Source organism: Myotis myotis, unplaced genomic scaffold (assembly GCF_014108235.1).
Source record: "Myotis myotis isolate mMyoMyo1 unplaced genomic scaffold, mMyoMyo1.p scaffold_m19_p_18, whole genome shotgun sequence".
NCBI classification, from domain to species: Eukaryota; Metazoa; Chordata; class Mammalia; order Chiroptera; family Vespertilionidae; genus Myotis; species Myotis myotis.
In genome coordinates this window covers 25,467,358-25,492,273 of record NW_023416322.1, presented here as the reverse complement: position 1 = coordinate 25,492,273, position 24,916 = coordinate 25,467,358, and the positions used below count along the sequence as shown (strand labels likewise).

At 41.9% G+C, this 24,916-nt stretch overlaps 2 protein-coding genes across 12 annotated transcripts in view; one reads left to right on the top strand and one right to left on the bottom strand.

Annotated features, from left to right (window-relative positions):
• DNM3 (dynamin 3) overlaps positions 1-16,091 on the top strand; it is a 377,759-nt gene extending 361,668 nt beyond the window's left edge. For 4 of the 8 annotated variants that reach the window (XM_036342907.1, XM_036342913.1, XM_036342909.1 and 1 more), the window contains one exon: positions 6,740-11,556. In XM_036342907.1, coding sequence (XP_036198800.1) covers positions 6,740-6,806 — 67 coding nt within the window. In that variant the 3' untranslated portion in view covers positions 6,807-11,556. Of the gene's footprint in view, positions 1-5,724; positions 5,825-6,739; positions 11,557-15,936 lie in introns of those variants that run through there. The other 4 variants (XM_036342917.1, XM_036342912.1, XM_036342915.1 and 1 more) reach the window with 3 other exon arrangements.
• A 6,286-nt stretch (positions 16,092-22,377) lies between these two features.
• Positions 22,378-24,876, bottom strand: PIGC (phosphatidylinositol glycan anchor biosynthesis class C). 4 transcript variants are annotated; one of them, XM_036344558.1, is made up of 2 exons: positions 24,725-24,876; positions 22,378-23,784 (listed from the first exon to the last, which is right to left on the bottom strand). In XM_036344558.1, exon 2 carries the CDS (start codon positions 23,569-23,571, stop codon positions 22,675-22,677), a length of 897 nt encoding a protein of 298 aa, XP_036200451.1. In that variant the 5' UTR covers positions 23,572-23,784; positions 24,725-24,876; the 3' UTR covers positions 22,378-22,674. The 4 variants fall into 4 exon arrangements, with proteins under 4 accessions (XP_036200451.1, XP_036200452.1, XP_036200454.1 ...); XM_036344559.1 differs by lacking the exon at positions 24,725-24,876 and adding an exon at positions 24,342-24,668; XM_036344561.1 differs by lacking the exon at positions 24,725-24,876 and adding an exon at positions 24,119-24,138.
• Between the last annotated feature and the right edge of the window lie 40 nt (positions 24,877-24,916).

Genomic DNA, 24,916 nt, shown 5'->3' with positions numbered 1-24,916 from the left:
GCAAGTTGTCCTCTCAGCTGCATTTTTGCTGCCTCCACAGAAGTGGGTATATCAGTAGCACCCCTACAGGTGAAGTCCAAATCAGATATTTAAGACAATGCAAAGAAAGACTGCCAATGTAGATTATATGACCATTTATCTCAGAGACTAATTCATACAGGATATTATAGGTTTGTATCATCAAATAAAAATTATAGGCTCTTTTCCTCCTTAGGTTCCTATTTCAAATTTCATCAATCAATTCATACTTTCCCAGTGACATACATTATAAAGTCACGGGTTGATTTCACAGGGGAAAAAAGCTGGCTCTGATATGTAGCAAGGATCACATTAGAGAATTCCTTAGACCCTCAGAATGGACTCCAAGTACTATGTCCTTTCCAACTCTACTGTAAACTATTCATGGACAGTATTGGCTAACTCTGTTGCTGACATGGAAAAGGCCAAAAATATGCTGGATAGCATCCTCTAGTATTTTTCATAATAAGTTACAAAATACAATCTTCCATGTGGACATAATCCTTACTTTTACAGCATTCTTCTGGGCTTACCCTTATACCTTCTACATATATAAAACCCGTCTTGTGAATAAATGCTCAAAATAAGAAGCAAAGTGCAAACACAATATTGACATGTTAAATGCTGCGCCCCATAATCTGTCTCTCAGAGCAGACATTCGCAAGAGGAGGTCCTGGGTCATAGCTGGCTGCCTTTCCACTTCTCCTGGAGGTGCACTCCTGTCTGATTTGACCTTGGGTAAATTCACTCATTCGTGTTCTCTGAACTGCTCTTGGGGACGCTGCCCTCTGCAGGTGCTATGGAAGGCTGTACGCAGGACAAGGTGTAATCTCGGTTCATAGGAATTTTACAACGCCATTCAGATGATAAGCTATGCATACAGGCCTTAAGCTTTGAAAAGGATGAAGTCATTCAAGAGGGTTGTGGACAAACAAGGATTCCAGTCCCTGGGAGGGAGATACGTGGGCACCCCCTAAGCCAGCTCACTGGTGCCACCAGAGTCAGTATTGCCTGGTGCAGCTCCGGGGCCTGTTCAACAGAACCCCCTGGGAGAGGTGCCCTTCACGATGTTAGAAAACTCAGAAGTAGTTTTTGTTTTCGTTCTCTTCTGTTTTCTAAGAAATTGGCCAAATGTAGCCAAAAGAAAGGAGGTATCTTATTTCTCGTGGTTTAGTAGGCAAATCCTTCCCTTTTTTCCTTTTTTTGGACCTGTTTCATCAACAAGATTAAAAAAAAAAAAGTTGGGCAAGTTGATGTCAAGTTCTCATGACTCCTAGAAACCTGAGATGCATAACCCTCCCGTGATCCTAAATGTAATTATATGTAAATTGAATTTTTGAGACAGTGATATTTTAAAGCTTCAATTATATTTAATAAGTAGAACTTATAAAAGAAGCCTATCACATATTCTTTTTTATGCAAGTAACTACCCACTTAGATATCATTCCTCTAGAAGTGTCGATCTTTGTATATCTTTTTTTAGGGTTTTCTTTCTTTCTTTCTTTTTTTTTTTTAAATCTGCGTCTACCTAGCTAATTAGGTTGGACTTCAACCATACCCTCTCAAGGATAAGAATTTGGAATACGTGTTTAGAGACGTTTGCTTTCTACGCAAGCATCCCTAAGCAAGTAGTTATTTCTCTGGTGATGAAGAAAACTACCATAGTATAGCATCTTGGGCTTTACAATATAAACCTAAGACCGGTTTGACCCATGCTTATGTCCCACTCCCAAAAATATCAAAGTCTCTTTACCACATCTCTTTCATCCCTCTTGAGATTTTCCCCCCAGCACTTTCTCTTATTGCTGGGACATGATCTGGCAAGTGGATTGAACTGCTAAAGTAAAAGGAGGTCAGAATTACGTATCATGCCTTAGAATCGTGGTTTTCAAAGCCTAGTCCCAGGACTGGCGGCATCTGGGAACACGCTAGAAAGGTCTCGGCCCATTAGAACTCTGCGTGGGTCCCAGAATCCTGTGCTTTAACAAGCCCTCCGGGGCACTCGGGGGCGCCCTCTGGTTGGGGAAGCGCTGCCTTGGAACAGGTAGTGTAAGGAATCTGACCGGCAGGTGGTAGATCCTGGCTTCAGCCTAGGGAAGGAAGGACACTGAGCTACACAGAGTGGCTCTCACATTCCCCACTCTGGTAATTCCCACGTCCGTCCTGAGGAGGAATAAAGGCAGGGCAGAAAGGTCCAGCCATTCCAGTAAAGGTCCTTTCCACCTCACCCCTCACACTGACGCCCCAAAGCCGTGTGCCCTATGAATTCTCCCCACCAATGTGAAGATTGGCTTTGCATCCCGATAGTCAGAACCAGCTAAACCAATGAAGAGCAGGCGAGTTTCTGGTTCTTCCAGTTCTTAAGAGAGAATCGAAAGAGACAAGAAGACCCATCACACATTCTTCTGCCTCATCAGTGAGGCCAGTTTCTCTCCCTCAATGCCACCCACCCTGTGTGAGTGTTTGACTTTCTTACAAAATTTGTCAGTGTCCCAAATACTGTAACCGGTCCATCCCTGCAGCTACACATGCGACCTCAAGCATTACATCTTTCCCTTTGGTTTGGAAGCAGAAACATGGCTCTTGTATCATAACCATTAACCGCCCACACACAACACAGTGTTTCAATAAACACTAAGTGAGTCAAGCTGCTCCATTTCAATAGGAGGGGTTCCTTAATGAAGCCCGTCACTAAAAGAGCAGCCGAGGGAAGCTCAGCACAAAACAAATAACTTCGCTCTGCTCAAAACAAACTGTCTTATGAGGTGAATGTCCTTGGAAATTTGAATGGTTGGGAACCAGACCAATGAAGTGAATCTTCACAGTAAACCCTGAACGTTTCTCTGGTGTTGAAGTTGGCAGACATCTTAGCATTACTTAAGAAAATTCATGCTGAACAACTTCACGCTCCCCCTGAATTGCTTTCTAGTTTTATATACAGATTATTGGGGGTTTATTGTTTTAGAAAGAAAATTACGTTCATTTCTTCCAGAAGACTTAGGGGCTCTGTAGGATTTTTTAACTACTAAGTGCATATAAGGGTTACTTTCAGCTGAAGCTGGGCATATTTTAAAGAAGTCATAATTATTTTGAGAGGACATGCTGGAAATTTTCTTTCTCATTCTTTCAATCATAAAATTGCCACTCAGGTATGCTGTTCCCATTCAATGGAAGGTCCTAGAGAGTTCCTTGAAAAGCACATGATGGATAGGTTCTCTGATTTATTTGGAAAAAAGGTAGGATGAGCCAAAGACCATGGTAAGCTCTGGGATATGGTGGTGAACAAGACAGACAAAAGTCCTGGCACGCGGCGGAAAGCTGCATTCTCCTGGTGTCCAGCCTTCTGGGGGTGCCTATTACTGTCGTCTTTCTCTGGTCCCATCAGCATGGTGCAAGGACTGAGAGGAGGTTAATGAGAGATTACTGGGCCATCAGAGTTTTGAAATCTTTCTATTCTTTCTCCCCAGTGTTGACTTCCTCCCTTCAAAATTATAAAAATTACAAAAATTTTTGTCCTATTTTTCCCACTTAAATTGGGGTGCTATAGTAGAACTCCTTGCAGATTTGTTTTATCCCACTTGTCTTCCACTAGGAGTAGATTCTGGGTTCGTAAAAATCCTGCAGCATAATGCAGTACACATAGTAGGTGCTCCATAAATAATGCAGGTAATGCATAACTGGAAGGCATGTCATAGGTCCTCTAGTGGGTCTCCCCTGTCATATATGAGAAAACTGAGGCTTTTATATAGTGAGTTAATAATTGTACAAGTTGGCCATTGGAGCTGGAATTATATCTTTTGACTTCTGATTCTATTTGTATAAACTTGATGCTTCAAATATAAGCCTCCAAGTGTTACATTTCCCGCCTCATTGAACCTACTCATTGACCTGGCTTATACTCTGACCTGCTTAAAACATCTTTGTTTGGGACTTTTCATATATTTGTCTGTCCATTATTTAATAAACATTTATTCACTGCCTTCTAATCACATTATACTAAATGCTGAAGACATGTAATAAATACAAACTATGTGGTCTCTGCTCTCAAGGAATCTACTAGGAGGACACAGGCAATAATCTAGAAAATGAATACATAATTAAAACCAGGGGTAAGCGCTATGAAATACACAAACATCATGAAGTGATTGGGGTGATGGTGGTCAGGAAGGGCTGAGGAAGGACATTTGAGCCAAGAACAAAAGGATCAGAAAAGAACCAGTTTGCATTCCTTTCCCTGTTTGGCTGTAGTCCTTGGTTCAAGCTATCACGTGTGCATGAAACAATTTCCAATCCACCATGCCACGGTATATCCTACTTGTCACTAAATTTATAGTTTAAGATTCACTTTTTTTCAAATGAAATTCCCTACCTGAATCTAACCCATTATTGAGTCTTCTAGTAGAATTTCTCTTCTTTAAGTTCAAATTCTGGCCAACTCCTTTGCCCTTCCCCCAATAACTGCTTAGTTGCTAAGAATACTTTTCTATAGATAGCGTGATTATTTATTTAATTCCATGAGGACAGGGGGCCTATTATTTAGTATTTATTTATTTCAAACACCTACTGAAGAATTGAGCAGTCAAATACTTTATAGGTGGAGTTTCCAAGGGTCTAAATCCTACATGTCACTATAGTTTTGTGTGTGTTAGTTTTGCCATAGCACTCATTTACTAACAAATACCTTTTGTGTCATGGAAAGATCAATGGGTAACACGAGATCTTATAAGTTGTTTCTTACCTTAGGAGTAACTTTCACTTATCCAGTTGTCCAACATTCTGTGGCTGAATGACAAGCCCTAAGATAAAGATTGAAGAATATGAAGATGAGTAATCCCATTTCTAATGGGGGGAAGAGAAGCATAAACCTAATTAGGATTCCATGTGATACCGACATATGTTGATACGCTATAGAAGCAATGTATCAAGATAGGGGAAGGGAGATCAGAGAAGACTTCACTGATGGGTCTTGAAGGATGAATATCAGTTCCAGTTGATGAACAGAAAGATACTGAGATGTAACACAAGCTAAAGACTATACGAAACAAGTTAACTGGACAGGACCTCTGGCCTCTAGAACCTTCCCATCAAAGGGGAAAATGATGCAAGTTCAAAATTCAGGACATAGGTTAAATAAATATGGCCATTTAAATGAACATGATCACTATGCTAGTGAAAGAACAGGCATTTTGCTCGGTCATAAGTAAAAAAGGGATTATGGGAGGATTTTTTCCAGCAGGGAATGGCCAAAACATTTCAGGTGGTCACTGTAGCCAGTAGCCTCTCTGCAGAAAGAGGACTTACTTGTTTACTCCATTAAACAGCTAGTATTGGTTGGTTTCGTTTTGTTACTGTGCCTATAAAGTATCTCCAAATTTCAAAAATTGAGTTCCTGCTTAATAAGAAGACTAGTATAAGACGTTAAGCTGGAATGCACTTTCCCAACGAAACCTTTCTTCTAAAGCCACTTAGACTTTTTTAGGTGCAGGAAGCAAAAGGAACTCTACTGATACTTATGAATTTGTGCCTAAGTGATTGATTTTTTACCACTAATCAACAATATCTCTTTTGCATTGTTTTTTCCTTAAGTATCTAGTTTTATTTTATAACTTTGTGATTTTTTTAAACATATCATGATTGTTTTCTCTAACTTTTCTAACTTTCCTTCTTTATACCTGAGAAAGGATATTTGATTTGGTCAATTTATAGTGTTTCCAATACAGAAAGAAATTCCATGACATTCAAGAAGAGGTCTTTCTGAGGGGGAAAAATCAATGGGATCAATGGGAGAGTTTTATCAAGAAGAAAGGTAATAATTTATAGAACTTACTTAATTTGGTTGGTTATAAAAATCACTCCCCAAGATACTACATACGAAGCCAAGTACACACACAAAGACTTATTAATACATTTAGGAAATAAATGTGGAAGGTCAGGAAATGAGGAGTATTACTTGGTAAAGTTGACAGGTACAATAATACAACATTATCATGAGTTTGTTTATTCAGCAACCTCAGCTATCAGAAACACCATTACCAAACTAGAAAGTGAGCAAAATTACTACTAATAATAAAACTTCTAGGACCCAAAATAGGAACAAGAGGTCATGCAATTTACCAGGACTCGGATGCTCGGATACTTGGGTACTCATCCTGAGCCTATTTACACTTACTGTAGAGAACTCCAAAAACCCTGATTCTCTGGTTTTCTGCCAATTAGATGTAGATATGAAACAAGTTGGAGAAAGCAATTGCTGAAGTCCATTAGAAATGATCGCAAATATCCTGATGGAGAAAAAGAGTAAGATATTATTACATAATTGAAAATAAAAATTCAAAACTCCTCATTCTCCAAGGCCTAGCATTGGTTCTTAGACTATACCTTATAGTTACACAATACAGTTAACTCTCTGTGATCATATGCGATCGGCTAAGAATATGCAGTATATTTCAGATGGTTTTTCAATGAGTTAATATTTGCACTACTATTGGGAGGGATAACATGTTTTCAGAAAGATTTGCCTATGAAAAACACCTCATTTTTGTTTTAAAAAATGATCGGTGACTGAAAGCTAACAGTATTAAAATTATCACAGGTGGCAAACACTCCTGCTGGCCTGTCTGTGCATGAGCATGTGGGCAATGGCTCTTCTTTGGTGTCTTTGGGGCAGCCTTCTGCTAGATAGTCTACCTGTTTCTTTACCTTTCTCTTTCTCTCTTTCTAGCCGGAGACCACCCCCATCACCAACTCGTCCCACTATAATCCGTCCACTAGAATCCTTATTAGACTAAACGGAGTGTCTGGCATGGCAGTTAATTACTAATGAATTATACGAAAGCAACATATTTGATAACCATTGCAGTAAATCATGAGTAGTCGCATGTGTGGACATCAGTAGACAAGTAACCAGTTTTACTAATGCATCTGTCACTCATCTGCATTGCTCATGGTATGTCAAACCATTGGGGTTTGGCTCTTGAAAACTGCTGACCCTTCGAGCCTTCCTATGTTGTATCGACCAAGGTAGGTTTGTATGGCAGCCCTATACCTTGGGGACTATATGCCTACGCTGGCATATATTTGAAATTTCTTTGAAGAAGAAATTTCCCAGGTTACCTTCCAGATAGCCCATTAAATATAATCCTTAAGAGATATCAGATGGTGGGCTTAGACCTAAGCCATACACATTTATTGTGCCACATTCTGTTTTGGCTAACAGGTGTGGTATTAATGTTTATTAATGTTTCTTTCTATTCCATAATTACCTGTTTAGATCCATTTCTTCCTCTTTATTTCATAAGACTTCTGGGAAGTGATTTTTTTTTAATTGGAGTTTCTTAAGAATAAAGCTTTTCGAAAAGTGTGAGGTCATTCTCAAAGGAAAAGTTACTGCCTTGGTTGCTCCAGAGGGCTTCCCCTCATGCCAGTGTGTTTGGTTTCATGCTAGAAGCACATTCAATAGCCAGCGACTCAGAGCTTGTTTTTCTGTAGGCAGTCAGTAGATTTGACTAGTTAATTTCAGAATTCAGGAAGAAGCAAAATATCACATCTCTACAAGCATCTGGAAAATGTATTTTCTTTATTTGTTTATATAATCACCTCCTCCTAGGTCACAATGAAGCTGACATGGAAAATATCTCTTTTTTTTTTTTTTTCAGATTCATCTAATTTTAGGCATGGCTGATTACGCTTTGACACTAATTCCAGTTGATTTATTTATTTTGTTGGTTGGAGCAAAAATATTCCTCTTTGCTGATATGTAATTCTCTTACATAAAAATGTATCCCACCTTTAAAGCAAGCTTAAAGTAACTGTCTATCCATTCTAGGCTTTCTTCACGAATCGTGAGCCTCACCATGGGATAACCATATTTAAGGAATGGAACCTGGAATGAAATGAAAAGTCACTTAGACAACTTCAGAGTCCTTATCCAGGTTATTCCAGAAAATGGCATTAAGGCACTGAGATCCAAAGCAAATGGGCACATTGTAACGTTTCTGAAATTTACAAGAGCCCTTTTGCGTGGGGGTTAATAGTTCAGTCTTAAGGCCGAGTTTCGATGACCTAGGACCAGATGATTAGCACATAGGAAACAGCCAGAAGCCAACTGGAATTTTGTCTGCTAACTGTTCCCAGACAGCAGACCAAGTATTCACTGGATGGCAGCGTCCCGCGACACTATTTCATATTCTGCAGAAGTAAATCAGTTTTCACCAACTGAAATGTCTCCCTTTGAAAGCAGCAAACATGATTTGTATGTTAACTTCACTTTAATTTCCTGTGTAGTTTATACCCAAAGCAGACACCCATAAAGTATGAAGTAAAAACCTTAAACCATTATTAAAAAGAGAACTCGCCAAGCTAAGTGGCATTGTTTTGAACTTATTCTAAAAGGTCACAGCCAGCCCAGTTAGGCAAAACTCAGAGAGTTCAAGATTCACAAAAAGGGCATTTCACCTCTTAAGTTACATGATTGTATAAAGATCACCACCCTAAATCTTCTTATATCTTTTTTTTTTCCATTGGAATAAACATTAACTCTCTGTGAAGGACACATGTTCTTTTTAAAATAGTGTCATAGCTAAATGGAAATGTGTTAAGTAAACATTCATAGTGAAATAATCTACAGTGAGATCTTTTTATAAAATCCTCTCTTTTAAGGATTCCCTTTGCTTCTTCCTTTGAATTCTCTAAAATAGGCAGCTCCCGGAACATATACTCCAGGGTTTGGCTTTGTGCTATATGTGGTTTTGCGTTTTGCTGTATTTCAAAAATGTCCTTCTGTTAAAGGAAAATACTGTGGATAACCACAGGCGTGTTCTTAGATCAGCACAAGCCATGTCAGAGAAAACTGGAGATTCTTTTTCCAAGTTCCTTTCCCCTGATCCTATGCAGTCATAAACATGGCATTGTCCTCTTTGGCTCTTGTTCTCAGTGTAATCACACAGTTTCACTGTCCCAACTGTCTCTCTTTGTGGTTCCATTTTTCTTCTAATTATTATAGTTCTTCTAGTTTGAGTTATTTCTGATGAGACCTAGTCTTCCCTGGAATTTCAGTCCTTGTGTTGGAGAATATTTTTATTTTGCTACGGTGTCACATGATTAGCATTAATCCCATTTCCCAGAGTTGTGCATCCCGCTAAAGGAAGATGTCAATGTGAATGAAGTGGGGAGCGCTAAGGGTGTGTACAGTTTGAAGTACAGTGTTCATATCAGGCCTTAAGGTAGGAATGTAGCTCAATGAGCTTCCTGAGTGTTTTCCATTCCACTTCAGGTCTATTGTAACTTCCTCTGAACTCTGATACGGTCTGTGTAATAGATGGAGCTCCGTGATGTCTAGCAGAACAAAATAAAGTACACAGCTTTCTAGTAACTAGAAAAATAAACTGTCTTTTTGATAGGTCAATCTATTTTATTGTCACATGCTAAATCTTGCATGCTTATTGACTAATTTGGAATAACCATTTACTCAACTATGGAAAGATTATTGAAATAGTATTAAATCAGAACAGCTATATTGCATTTCCAGAAATCATCTACCAAAATTACTCTTCTGATTATTGCTTTTAGCTGTGTTTTATAACATAGAAGAGCAGTGGGGTCTATTTATTAGCAAATTGCCTACGTGTTCAGATGCAAACTCATCTATTCCAAAACATTATCATGAAACAGTTTCTGATTTAGGATTAAAATTTTAGGATTAAAAAGTAGTCCTGTAGATTAATTTTATGACTTTTCAGTATAGCATCAGTCATAATTCTCAAATATGAAATGGGACCTAATACCAGTATGTGATCAATGTTGATGTTTCCTGTGTACAAACACCTTTTCTATGCATGTGTCTTTATGTGCAATGGTATATACACAGTCAGTTTGTTTCTGTAAGTATCTGTATTTTGTGCCCCTTTGGGTAAGTAGGTTTAAAAGCCCTTGTTAGAATGCCACATGCATGAGTGTGATTGTATGTGCACTGTATGTATGTGTATGGGTATAAATATGTATGTATACATGTGCTTTGTATGTGTGGGTATGAATCTATTTTTTAAACTGTGCTAATACAAGAGGTAGCTTTGGAGAGTCTGCCATAATATGTGACAACAGTGGTCCATTTCTCAGACAGCATGTGAGGCATACAAAATTTTCTCCAGATTGTATTCATGCTGAGAGGCACAAAGCTAAGAGTTACCATGACAGTATGGTGGGATAACATCCACAGGCATTTGTATCTAAATCACAGCATTGCTGTCTAAGAAGAAATAACCTTTGCTGATATAGTTCGATCAAAAGTGTAAGACCTGGAAACCTACCTTTACGATCTCTAATTATCCTTGGATTGCTGGGCTGATTCTTAAACAGCTAAGTTGGTCTATATAGTCATTTTTTTTCCAGTAAAGTTTAAAAAAAAATAGAGGGTTACAGTAATATAATAAAAGCAGTGGATCTCTCTGAATAAATTGGCTAAAAATGCAGAAGAGAAGTTTCTTAATACCTTGGAGATAGGTCATCCATCCCCTTTTCCAGGTGAACACTTTTGTATTTGGAAAACAATGTAATTTGAAATTGACAGGAACCTCCTTAACATTGAGACTAAAGCCTACATAGAGGTCTCTATTTATGGAACTCAGCGAAAGGAGATGAGATGTGAAACGCAAGACATGAGATTTGTACCATTTCACCCAGAGGACTGCTAGCTCTGAACTGAGAGTTGAATGTGAAGGAAACTAGACGATTTTCAGAGCATGAGTGCCCTTGATCACTCAGTCCTTTCTTAAAAGCTCAAATGTGTCTTCTAGGTCATCTTAAGTCATCCTGACTAGCTGGTGTGTTTAAATTATGTGGTGCTCTGTATTCTGAGCTTTAAGACTATTTTGAAGCATATGTAGTGTAAACTTTGCTCTTGGTATGTATGTGTAGGCATGTGTGAATGTGTGAGAATGAGAGAGGGGAAGCTCAAGGACAGTCTTGTTTGTCGGAAACCTGTTCATTCTGCTATGTTCGTGAGACCTTTCACTTCTCTGGTCTGGGTTTCTCGCCTGGCTCACCTCAAGGCATCTATTTCTCTCATTTTTATCCTTGAATCCCTCCAACTTTGCTCATTATGTAATGTTTTGAAAGTTATGATAAAAATTACTCTGTCTAACCTCTTGCATTTCTGCTGCCAACGTGATAAAAATTATTTCTGCCAACCAGAAACTCCACCATGATTGCATTGGAGTTGGATTTCATGTGTACAGTCTGTGTTTTGCTTGCTTGTCTATGTTATTTTCACTCCCCTTTTTAAATCAAATTCCTCTTTTGCCTTTTTATGAAGAAGCAGTGTACAGAAGCAAAACCTCGTCTCTGCTGTTGTCTTTGATTAATTTGAGCCAGAATACTTTCCACTGTCTTCTTGGCACTTTGGGGTTTCTTAATGCTGGTATGTGGATGGACTCTGCAAATGGAAATTTTGAAGCCTGTATCAGTCGTGAAGGTCACATGTACCTGTTGTGAAAATGTGAAGCTGTATTTCTGAACCTGAAATAAATGGTAACATTTGAAGGACTCCCCCCTCCTCATTTTTGTATGTATTCGAGTCATTTCTGTGCATAACAGTAAAGATCTGAGACTTGTAAATATTTCTAACCCTTTTGATCGAATTGGCCCAGAATTACCAACATGGAGAATAACATTTGGCATTACTCTCATTAATTCGGGGAAGAACGAGATTTTTAAAGGGAGCAGCAAATGGGAAAAATCAAAGGCAGGAGAATGGGGGACCTTTATTCCTGATTTGAAGTCATTGTTGGACTAGATTCGAGAAGGGCCCAAACCTTTGACAGCTGGAGGGTGTGACGTGACACCTGCCAAGAGGCACTGTGGCATTTTGCTGTTGCAAAGGAGTGTTCATGGAAAACCCTGGGAAGCAGAGGGAAGAAGAATACTTTACCCATATGTTAGATCCACAGAAGGCATTTCTTACAGAAAATATTGAGTTCCTGACTCAATAGTTGGCCTCCATCGTTTACTCATTGGGGATTTAGGGGACAAGTTAACCCCTTTCCATTTCCCCAATGTTAAGAGAATGGAAGGAAGAGTATTCAGTAGTTACACACATCCTTGTTCTCCTGTGTTTCCAGAGAATAAAGAAAGACTCATCATTAAGAGTTTTGAGAATTGGTCCCTTACCAACATGCATAGTCCCAGATTGTGCCATCCTAAAGCAGAGACAAGAAGGAATGGGACAGGGGGCGGGATGCTAGTTTACTCTCCTTATGTTCAGGATCCGCTCACAGTGAAAAGATGATTTGGAAAGATTGCTGTGCTGATTCCTGCTGCCCTGTGGTTATTTCTCTCACACCTCTCCCACGCGTGGATCCATCACTGCCTTCAAAGGCAGCTGCTTACTGGAGAGAGAGTCAGGATGAGACCCGTGTTGTGCATATGTGTAGGGTGCTGTGCGGGGGGGGGGGGGGGGGGGGCGGGTTTTACTGCATGATTCTTCATTCAGAATAGTTTCTAATAGAAATTACCAAAACCAAGGGACCTTAGTGTAACTATGTGACAAATTTCCATTTTTATTTTTAAAATAGTACTGGCACCTGTGTAAATATCTTCTCAATTAGTTCTCCAGAATTTTGTTTTTCTGCGGGAATCTTTGAATTGCATACTGAGAAACTCGCCAGGTGTTTGGGTGAGATGGCTGTGGTGCCCTCCTTCCTGGTACAACCCACACCTACCCGGTCCCTCTGAAGCCCGTGTGTGGTGATCTCTCACACTGCGATACCTAATCACGAGGGTACATGCAAGAGATGTTGGCGGAAGTTTCCCAGAGTGCATTCCATGAGGTTTTAATGTTTTACACACACATGGGTTTCCTGGTTAAATGTACCTGGGAAAGGATGACTGAAAATTCTATTATGTTTTTATTATTATTATTATTTACTGGAAGACTGTACAGAAGCGTTAATATCAGGTTGCATCGTGAGCTTCCAGGAGAGGGTTTGTGCTCCATGTTTCTCAGACTCACTTGGCCGCTGATGCTTTGTTCACGGAGCATTTCACAGGCTGGCGGGGAAAGGCACTGGGTGTGACCATCCCAGCAGAGACGGTCACCTGTGAGAGCAGCCAGCGCTCCCAGCTGAGGACAGTCCTCCTGGAGCTCTGGTGCTTTGTCACGGGAGTGTTTGGACCCGAGCAGGAAGGTCACATGGAAACAGGCGGCATGAAGCAGTTTAGAGAGGTGCACGCAGTGAGTCTTAGCGAGCCTTGTGGAGGATACAGATACTTTTCAAGGCCTTTTCTCTCTCACTTTCCAAACAAGAGCTCCTTCAAAAATTCCATCACCCCCATTTTATTCTCAGAAAGGAAAGGATCGGGCATGATTTCAAATAAAAGAGCATCAGAGAAGAATTGAGAAGGATGCCTATTTGCATGGCCTTTCTTGTCCCACTTGCCCAAGACTTCAGGCTCCCTGCTGCTCTAGGATGTTAAGTCCCTGAATGATGGGCCAAGAAAGCAAGCAGAGAAGGTTTTGGGAGATTGTGACAGAAAAGAAAAATGTCCTGAGGAAGACCTTGCTGGGGATCTTGCCACAGGAATGTCACCGTGAGGCCGGATGGCAGCACTGAGGCAGATCCCAGAGAAATGGGGTGACTCATCACTCTCATTGATACTTGAGTCTTTTCTGTATGAATTATGCCGTGTTCCATACTCAGTTTTTCCTGTCTCCTCACCTTCCTGTTCTGCGGAACAATTCTGGGAAGTTATTTTTCAGAAAGCTTAAGAAGATGGAACCTGGCATTATAATCTTGGTTAGGTCGATTAAGTCGCATGGTGAATACTGCCATGGGGGGCTTTGAAATGTGTTAGCTACTCAGTGTTCGAATCTAGTCCTCCAACTTTTATTTTAGAGGCGGCAACAGTATCAGGTACCTTTGGAACTCTTTACATAAAAGGCCCAAATAGCCTCAAGACTTGCCTTCAAGCACTTCAGCATGGCGCAAGCAACATGTAGAAAATAATGGAAAGGAAATTGCAAAACCCAAACTGCCGTGATCCATGACCTAACGGGCCCCGAGAGGAAAGTTAGACCCAGGATAAGTGAAGAGGAAAGGACAGAGTTGTCTAAGGGAATAAACATCATTCTGAAGTTAGAAGCAAATATTCTCCCTGTTGGTGAAATATACAGGGTGTCCCCCAAAAATGTATACACACTTTAACAGCTGATAGCTCAATTGATGTTTCTATCTTTTCAGATTTAACCCATATTTGGGGGGATTACCCTGCATTCCAAGACATGGAGTTTCTGGCCCTGTGTCTGGGTTAGAGCACCACAGTAACTCCAACAGAAAAGCACTGTGGCAAATGCAAACAGAATGTCCCTTCAGCACTGGGGACTTGCTGCTCGGTTTAATGGCTTACCTTCCCACCCCGCTGAGGTCATTAAAGTGTCCCAAAGCCCCTCCAGAACTCAAAACTAGTTTGTCTGGGCAGGTAATAAATCTCATTGAGCCTGCCTGGAATTTAATTCCACTTTCTTCATGAAAACACCAGGGACACCCATTACCTGGATTTCCACAGCTCAAGGCATGCAGGCCCCCCTACCTCCTCGCTTGAAAGGTGAGGTACCAATGACAAGTTCTTTGTTGGTTATATGGATGGGAGGCCTCTTTAGTGTGGCCAGCTTAAATTGGACCGAAGCAAAAAATGGTCTTGGACCTGGGGGGAGGTGAGATTTTTTTTTTTTTTTTTTTGGACCACTGCTCAGAAATAGCTCCTTCATTTTGGCTCCTTAACATCTCAGAGACGATGAAAAAGAAGTTTGTTTTTGTGTTTGTTTTTTCTTTGTAGACTTCATTGCTCCACTCACTGAAGTGTTACAAGAGTAAGACGGAAGTGAGTATATTGTTGAACACGTAGCCCCAGAGAAGTCCCCCAGAGGGTAGGGCGCCGACCGAGCTCACTCCGGCTCATGGCTTGCGGTAATGTTGAGCCTGTTCCCGATTTGCTTAGAAAGAGGAAATTGAAGTGTAGATACTGCCGGAAACCAGAGCTGTGCCTGGTGCTGGAGACTTTACTGGACCTTCTCCAGCCATGAAACACCCAGAGAGGCTGATGTCTAAATGAAGCACAGTTCTGGAAACTTATCTCCAAACCCGTGGGCCTGACAAGATGCAAGCCAGGTTAGGGGCATGGAGAGAGAACAGCAAACCAAATCTCATTCACCCTGGACCCAGCTCAGAACCATTCAGAGCTTCAGAGGCACCCAGCTCTGAGATAGAGGGAAATTCTACAAAATCCTGGGGTCACCATGGACCAGGCCTCACCTTGTCGTTTCCCTGGGCCTGGAAAGGCTCTCACATCAGGATATTCACCCGCAGCAAATTCTTACTTGCAAATCCTTTTCTCCAATCCTGACATTTTCTGCATTGTGATCACATAGCTCATTTGATCTTTTGACACCTTCTCATTTGATGTCATCTTGAAAAAAGAATGTCACCTGTCATATTTCTATATCAACTCCCTCTCCCCCTATGGAGATTGCACAACATTTATGGAAATCTTTGGAAATAAGTGAATGTCCCAAAGTCAGGGTGGGAAACAAATACTCGAGTCATGAAGGTATTTGGCTCTGGTACTGTGCCCAGTTCTCTGAATGCGATTGCATGGATTCCTCCATAAGATTTTGGAGTGGACTCAAACGGCTCCTATCTAGCCACACTGCTGATCGCCAGAAAAAGTCCTGGGAACAGCTAACTGCCACATGGCATTCTCCCGTGTCCCCCACGTGTCTGCATGCTTTTTAGGTCTAATTTGAATTGGACTTTCGTGGGATAATTTTGCATGTTCTTATTTGGATTTGTTTTGTAACTCAAACACAGTTTGCTTCCTCTGCATCTGTGTGTGTGTGTTTTGTTATTTGTTTTGTTTTGTTTTCACTAGGCGACCCCCTCCTGCCGTTCCAGGACGACCATCTTAACCCCCATCATCCATCTCCTTTCGTTTCCAACAGCATGTCCATCGTGGTGTTTAAAAGCCTTTCGTTTGCACTATATGTCATATGTACATAAAAACTTTTATTTTTGATCCATGTCTATAATAAAAACAAAGTTTATTCTATATATTTTAAAAAATGAAATGTGTCCTGTTTCTTTTTTCTAAAGAAGACCCAAATGAAAAAAAAAGAGTTTGTTTCAACTAAAACCAGGTAAGGTAAAAAATACATAATTTGCTCTTTTAAGGAGATTAAATTGAAAAACGATTGATTTTAAGTTCTTAAAGTATGGAGGTTTAAGGTGCTATTTGGTGTGAATAATAATCTATTTTCAATTGAAATGTCTGTCCAATAAAAGTATGAAAAGATGCCGTAAAAATGCGGGTGTCTAGAAAAGAAAGCTGATTCATTGCAACCTGCCTCCAAGGATCCCATTAATAATTACTGCATAAAAGCAGCTTGCTGTTGCCCGGCTGGCATAGCTCAGTGGTTCAGCATCAAAACTATGAACCAGGAGGTCATAGTTCAATTCTTAGGGCATATACCTGGGTTGCAGGCTCGATCCCCAGTGTGAGCCGTGCAGGAGGCAGCTGATCAATGATTTTCATCATTGATATTTCTTTCTCCCCCTCTCCCCTTCCTCTTTGAAATCAATAAAAATATATTTTTTAAAAACAGCTTGCTATTTCTGTTATTTTTCTAAATATTCTTGTAGGAGATAAAATATGTAAGATCATGGAAGAAATTGTAGGTCCTAAACACATAAGCCTCTATTTTGGCAAATTTAGAGGGAAAATATTGTTTAGAATAAAAGTACAAGGCAAGGAAATGACACCTTGAGAAGTAAGATTTTTGATGACAGTCAAGTATTGGAATAATGGAATCTACATGAATTCTGGAGTGAAATAACTTTTTCTAATACCTTAATCCTCAAATGGCAATTGCACCATTAAAATTTTAAGCTATTGTTTTAAAAAGCACCCAAAGATTTATCCAAATAAAATGTTTTTTAAGGTAATATACTACATCCCACCAAACCTGTGATCTGAATCCTTCCTGAAGTTTAATTCAGAATTTTCTTTTTGAAGATGGACATGGTCTAAACATGAACGTAAAAGTCTCTCACATTGGTTGAGATCACTTCAGCATATTAAGACAGGAACCTACTGGACTGGAAAGTAAGAAATGGTGTTTTTCATCAGGAATTGGCATTCCATTTCCTTTGTGTCTACCCTAGGCGAGCTCTGGCAAAGAGTCCATGTGGAACTCCTGGGGAGGAACCCCCAATTCAAGACCCCTCACTAAGAATGCTCTTTCTTTGGACCATAAAAATCTTAAGGACTTCACTTTCTACTCAAAATGAAAAAAAAAAACAATTTCTCAGGTTAAAATTTTCATATGACACAACACATCCGTTTTTTCCTATATCCCAGGTTCAGGGACTATGAGTTAGAAGCCCGGATAACTAAGAAGAATCAAGGACACCAAAGCAGGGGATCGTCAACTGAAGCTCGAGTCCACGTGGAGGTGATGAGCTGACACAGAATAACACAGCCCCCAGCCTCTGGCCCCCTTCACCTGCAGCCCAGGTGGTTGATCCTATAATTTCTATTCTTATCGGATGGGATTTCCATCTGAGAGCCTTCCTGTCACAACAGACAGTGTTCCCGGATGAGCTCACACCACCTCCCCAAATCGAAACAGTTCTCAACAGAAGGGTTTTCACCGATTCACCTTTTTTAGGTGTTTGATACATTTCCACTTTGTCTTCATCATGAACTTATTTTCATAGGCAGCGTGACACAGTTTAGAGGACTTTAAAACTTAGTTGACCTGGTGAGCAATGAGGAAGGAAAACTCAAGTTGTAGCAGAATTGAACCAATTCCTGGGCAACCATACCCATCTCAGCAAAGAAGTGTGGTCCCTTCCTCACCTTAGGAAAAAAGTGGGAGGGAGCAGCCTGGAATAAAATTAAAACATGGGAAGGTTTTTCCATGTGTATTTACTGTTTGTAGTGTTTCTAAGTTTCATAATATGCCTCTACCCAAGTCCCCTGCCCTGACCCCCTCACTCAACATATGAGAGTTTAAAAAACACAGCATTCTTTTGTGTTGACCATAACTTGATCAGAAGGAATGAACCACTGTACCTGTAATAAAAATAACACTTCTTAAATACCCTCACCCCTTTATTTATGCATCAAACCTGCCTTGAATTCATAATACTATCCTAGTTATTGGGAGCCCCAGAACAGTGACAGGAGTAAAGTAGCTTACAACATAAAGCAAGCTATTTGAGTTCTAGAACCAGGTTATCCACTTGACCCATTGCAAGCTAACATTCTAGAATATGCTGGCTTTGACCTCTGACAAAGAAAGGAACAATAGAACTCACTTCAGCCAATCAGAAACCAAACTTTGCATTTCTAATGGAATGGCATAACGCAAGACTCCAAATCACTTAAGTGTTGGTTGAGAAAACGACACAGTGGTGTTGAAACTGAAGTAGTCCCTTAATTTTGTTTTGGCTTCTAATAAAAAGGCTTTAGGTTCAGAAGGTACCTGTAGCGGTCTTCCACTGGACCAGTGATGGTTGTTAGAGCTCCCCAGGCTCCAGCCAGAAAATCCCAAGACCTCTAAGAGATGGAGAGAAGAGAACTAAAGGTAAGGAAAAATCAAACTTCCAGTCCTTTCCTTACAGAGTTTCACTGGTAAGTAAATGTTTATGAACTTTGGGCACCCCAGTTACAACTGACGGTGATGTTTCAACAAGCATCCTACAAAGCTGAAAGCCACAAAGAAGATAAGGAAATAACGTCTGTTGTTCGTTTGCAGATACGGACACTTCCAGTGGCTTTGGGGTATGGTATACTTGTAGCCTTTTCATCCTAGACTTTGAAAAAAATGTTGTACTGGCCAACATCTGTTTTAGAACTGTTTTTATTATTTAAAAAACCACCACTCAGAAAATGGATACTGGAATCTTCAGTGCAGTTCCATGAGATTCTGAAGAAAATCTTTACAATTGTGAATCTGTTTTAAAAACATGGACCTCACCCACAGGAAGAGAAGGTTGCTGAAAAAGAAAAATGCTTCCGTAGCCCTTTAGAATATGACAGCCTCTATCTGACACACCAGCCACCTCCTCTACCCACATGTACACCCATTTTTTGTTTTTTTTTACATTACAAGTTACTGTTGAATTGCAGTACTATCGACATATTAATATCAGATAAGATGGTGGTGGTTAAATGAGTCAAGCATATAAACTGCTACTTCTATTGTTTTTAATAAAATTTTACAGTACTTTGTATTGAGTCCTGAGTTTCAGACCCAGGTCCCATCTTCAGAGCCCCTGGTGAGCAGGAGCCATGAGCAAGCACAGAGTAAAGAACCCTTAGCGAATCCAGGGGCCAGAGAGACTCGGGAATCCTCAAGACAGTAACAAGTCACGGAAGTGGGTGACAGCTAAGACAGTATATTTTTGAAGCTACAACTAACACAATGGAAAAGCTAACCTTTCAGGCCTTTGTATCAGCTCTTTCCTCTTCCTGGAACACTCTTCCCCTGGGATCTGGATTATTCCCTCACACATTTCAAGTCGTTGCTTAAATGTTACCTTTTCCATGACACCTACACTGACCCCCTTAGTTAATGCCATTATTTCCCCCATGGCTTTTATTACCTTATGTCTATTCTGTGTCTATTAGGTCAAGGACCTTTGAGTTATAGATATATCACAAGCACATAAAACAGTGTGTCATATAGTTAGTGCCCAATATTTGCTGAATAAATTCCTGAGGCCAAACATCATAAAATGTGAATGGTAGAAAGTGAGTAGAGAGAGGCCTTGGCGGACAGTAAAGATTTTGTTAGATGTTGGGGGGATTCTCAGTCTACTCAACTTTAAAGTAAAAATAATACCTGCTTGGCAGGAGTAAGAGACATAGGTAAGACAATGTATATAAAATGCCCAACTCAATGCCTGGTACACTCTGGATGCTCAAAATGTAGCTATTATAATTTATCAAATACCAGTGTGCTATTTATTTCATGAATTTGTGGGGACCTCAGCTAGTTCCCAAAGCACAATTCAGCAAGAATCCCAAGACTCTTATTAAATTTCTTTATAAAAGGGACTATCAATAACTTCCACAAGATGGCACTGCGTCCCAGCCCCTTTTCCTGCATTCAGTCTTTGAAATATTGTAAAACTGTGTGACTGATGCCCTCTGCTGGCTTGTTTTTGTTTTTCTTGACCTTGAGCCTTTGGCTTTGAAGGTGCAAATGATGGCTCCGTGTGCTTCCTCAAATATGCTCAGCATGAATTCTTAAATCCACAACTTAAGCCAGTTGCCCAAAGGCTCACTCAAAAGTTTGCAGGACTGACATAGCATACGGGCATAGCACAGACACCAGTTTGGTCCCCATGCAGAACCAGTGCATGTTGCTACACTCAGGTCCCTGCACACGGCAATCACCTGTCAGCCCCATCATGCCCCCAAACAAAGCACACCTACCGCCTTGTCGTCCTACCTGTGCTTGATCCTTCCATCCCAGCTACAGTCCCTGAATCTCTTCATCCTTCATGTAGCAGCTCTCAAAGGCTTCGGATTTCTCAACATTTTCTTACAGAACACTTACGGCTTTTTTATTTGCATTTTCCCCCAAACCTTTTTGGAATCCATTTATATTTCTGGCCTGTGAAACTTCTAGGCCAGTGGTTCTCAACCTTCTGGCCCTTTAAATACAGTTCCTCATGTTGTGACCCAACCATAAAATTATTTTCGTTGCTACTTCCTAACTGTAATGTTACTACTGTTATGAATCATAATGTAAATATCTGATATGCAGGATGGTCTTAGGCGACCCCTGTGAAAGGGCCGTTCGACCGCCAAAGGGGTTGCGACCCACAGGTTGAGAACCGCTGTTCTAGGAGTTACATGGAAAAAGTGTGTAGAATTGAGTTTTTATGTCTTAAACTTGACCTGCTCAAACTTCAAAGGGGGTCTGCTCCTCTATGTCAAGATTTGAGAAGCTAACCCACATTCGCTTGTACCGCTAGCACTGTTCTAGGCAGTGACTTTGTATCTCCCGGAGCCTTCCTTCAGGCCCAGCGTGCTAGTCCTGGCTGTTTTCGTAGGCCAGCCACCTTTCCCTTGATTCTTCTCATTTTGATTTTCTAGTTATTAGTCCAAATTAAAGTCAATGCTCAAGACATCTTTGAGCGGTCTGTGTTCAGAGAAATAAAAATATTACTTCTTAGCAACACGGGTGCCCTGATGAGATTTGATTTGTAATTAACTTCTAGAGAGAAGGAATAGTATTCAGGAACTTGCCCCCAGAGGAATCATTACATGAGGGACCAGCTATTCTGGGGCACCTGATGTATTCTGTGTCTTGTCTCTGCCCACAAGTCTCCTACATGTCAACTTAGTAACAACAGTAATAATCTAACACTTACACAGTGCTGTGTCCAGCATTCTTCAAAGTACTTTGCAACTATCTCATTTAATCATCACAGTTCTAGAGGTAATTTCATTCCCACTTTCCAGACGAAAAAGTTGAAACACAGTGCAGTGAAGTAACTAGCCTATGATCTGACCACTTACTCCCCCTCAGGTCAGCTGGACTGCTCATTACCTTCACGGTAAAGCCCAAACTCCCAAATATTCACAGGCCCCTAATGGTTACTCAAGCCTCCCATTGAATGTTTCCTCCCCATAACGTGGAACTCCCATCTGACACTGCCACCTTCGTGCTTGCTAAGAACAGATGTGCTTCAGTGGTGGGCACATTTTGCATGTAGTTTTTATGGGAGTCTGATTTTTTACAGAATCCACAAGTCATATTTCAGGTTAAAAATCACATTGACAGCTACTGGGATTTCAATTAGAATTTTGTTTGGCATTCTAAAGATCTGAAACCAGGCCCAAATTCTGACTAGGTGGTCTGCTGGGGCAAGGAGGGGTCACCCTAGGCCTAGACCATCTTTCGCCCACTTCAATCACACCTAACTTCCAAGACTAACTTCAAATGCCATCTCTTCTAGTAAATATTTCCTACTACTCCGGCTCAATCTGACTTCCAGCCTCTTTGGATTCCCCCAGCATTTTGCTGCATATTATGGCACATACATGTTTCATTAAGAACCAAGTAGAAACTCTGAGTAAGGTTAAGAGACCAACTCTATAGTGTTAGGCAACAAAACTAGACATGGCATCCAGAGTTGTAGGATCTGAGCTCTAGATAAATAACGGAGCCTGAATTAGTACATTGAAAAGGGTAGAGAAGTGACTTTATTAACACACAATCGCGCGTTTTTATTATCTCTTTGCTTTTCATGCCCCTTCTATCCGCCTTCTGCTTACAGAAAAACCAAGACACAATTTGCTGGATATGTTGTTAGTTTTTAATAAATAGAAACCACATCACTTCATTTGTTACAGTGAGTAAGACATGGGAGGTAACCATGCCTGAGGGCCCCAGAAAGCTTTTTCATCCACCAAGTGACAGAAAGGACAAGCACCTTCACCACCAAAGCCTTTGGTTCACTTCTTCTTTGGATCTCTGTTCTCCCACCACATCAGCCTGCTGCTTCCAGAATGGAACTTTGCCTTCGATTGGGTCCTAGTTGGGAGGCTAGTCTATCAGCTTGTCTGAATAACAGAACGGAGTTCCCTAACTTAGCTGAGGAACCTGGACAAGTCTTCTTTGATCTCAGCCTCATCCCAAGGCCCATGAATGTTTTCTTTAAAAAGCTGTAGGCGAATGAGGTAAAAAGGGCAGAGGCAGGAGATAGACACCAGCAGAAGGGCAAAGAGGGTGGCTCCCACCGCACTAATGGACAACAGGCCCCCCAAGGCTGAGAATGCAAAGAGCAACGTGACTCCCACGTAGCAGCGGGGAGTACATGCCTTCAGTTTCTTCTGTAACATGGGCCACAGGGCAAAAATCTGGATGGCAAATGTCACCATGATGAAGGCATGCAGGGTCCGGGGCAGGCGTGAGGCCAGGCAGACAGAAGCAAAGATGGCCATATTCAAGGACAGGGTGCTGGACACAATGGCAGCATTGGCCCCATAGTCGAAGAAGATGAGGTGGCCTAAGAGCATAAAGACTGACATGGCGTAGATGGTGTCCGTGCTGACAGACTCTGTCAGGGTCTTCAGCACGGGCGAGAAACCGTATGTGAAAGTAATAAAGACCAGGGCGCTCTTGAGGTCAGCCCACCGGGTCCGCCCACTCTTCCTCCGTCCTTCACCTCCATCAAGGAGATCGAACAAAACATAGCCAGTCAGTGACAAAGCCAGGCCAGTCCCTAAAAGCCAGTGAGGGGCCAGAAGACCCTCGTCCATATACCACCAGATGACCCCAAAAACGCAGACGCTGCACAGCTGCTGTATCACCACGCTGGATTCAAATACCACAGCCCAGTACTGGTATTTCCGGGCATGGATGTTCTTCCGGAGCTCTTCCAGGAACCGCTGGTCCACGTAGTTATCGGGAAAGGGCTGTCGCTCATATAAGACTTTCTGCCACCTGATCTCTGTGGTGTTAGGTACGGGTTGGGCACACATCATCCTTCCCCTCAGCCTCAGGCCAGTTCAATTTCCCATGCAGAAGTCCATGTGGTTCTTGTTCTTTATAAAGTCTCGAAATAAGACCTCTCCGGAAATCCCATGCTGTGTTGCGGTTGATATTGTGCTGACCTTCCCTTGTTCTCAAAGGCTGCAACCCAGGCAAGGCCTGCAAGAGGAGTTTCTTCTCTGAGGCAGAACAACACAGCCAAGTTCCTACAAAAAGACAGACCATGAGCCTATAAAACCGCTGCAGGTTAAGGGCAGGGCTGCGTTAAAATCAAACCAACTCACTGTATTAGACGCCTAGGCAAAATCTATGTGGTGGCCCTCTTATAATAATGACATTAAAATTTCCTTTCAGGTTTTAATGACCTTCCCTGGGATAATAATAGACACCTGTCAGCTGTCACCAGCTGGGTGCCTGCAATGTGCAAAGTGCCTTAACTAGCTGCTGCTTTCATTCCATCTCCACAATCCTGCAGGTTGGTTAGTCCCACTTTAACTAGTAAAAAAAAAAAAACTTAGTAAAATCGCTCAGGTAACTCACCCAAGTTAACAATGCTAACTGGTGGAGCCATATGCAAAATCGGACCCCAAAGCCTGTGCCCCCCCCCCCCCTCCAAACCAGCTCTGAACTCGGGGTTCACACCCCGGAGGTTTGTGGCTGGGCTGAGAGCCTCCCCAAGGCCTGTCACTGCATGCCTGTCGCTGCCACTTATGCAAACGTACAGGGACGGGACCCAGAGCTTGGACTGGGGTCTCAAAGGCACCTGTTATTTAAAGGGTCTGAACAGTCAACTGCATCCTACAGACAAAGTGAGCTCCACGGTTCATGTAGCCAAAGCCAATGACTCCAAGAAACTACAGATCCTTTCACTGAGGTCACTCCCCTCTAAAGAGCTCCCATCCAACTCGGAGAGAGAAAAATCTGTGGCGATCGGAGACAGCGACCCGTCGGCCACAATGGGAAAGCCCGGCGTCAGACATGCCAGCAAACGTGCTCTGAAGGGCTCTGAAGGCCCGGCCGCCCGCCTCCCGCGGAGACCACGGCAGGTTTGGCTGCACGAGCCGACCCCGGGGCCCCGCACGCCCGCCGCCGCCCCACCGCCCCGCCGGGAGGGAGGCCCCGAAACAGGACGCCCTCGGAACCCACCTGCCCGCCCGCTCGTAGGGAAGCGCGGCCGGGGGACCGACGCCCGCCTCCTTCCCCATCCGGGGCGGCGGCGGAGCACTTCCGGGGCCGCCTCAACCTCCGCGGCCGAGCGCCCTCCCTGCGCCGGCGCGCTCGCTGCTGCCCCCTCGTGGCTGTTCACGGGACTCCCGCTCGGGGACCGCCTGCTCCGAG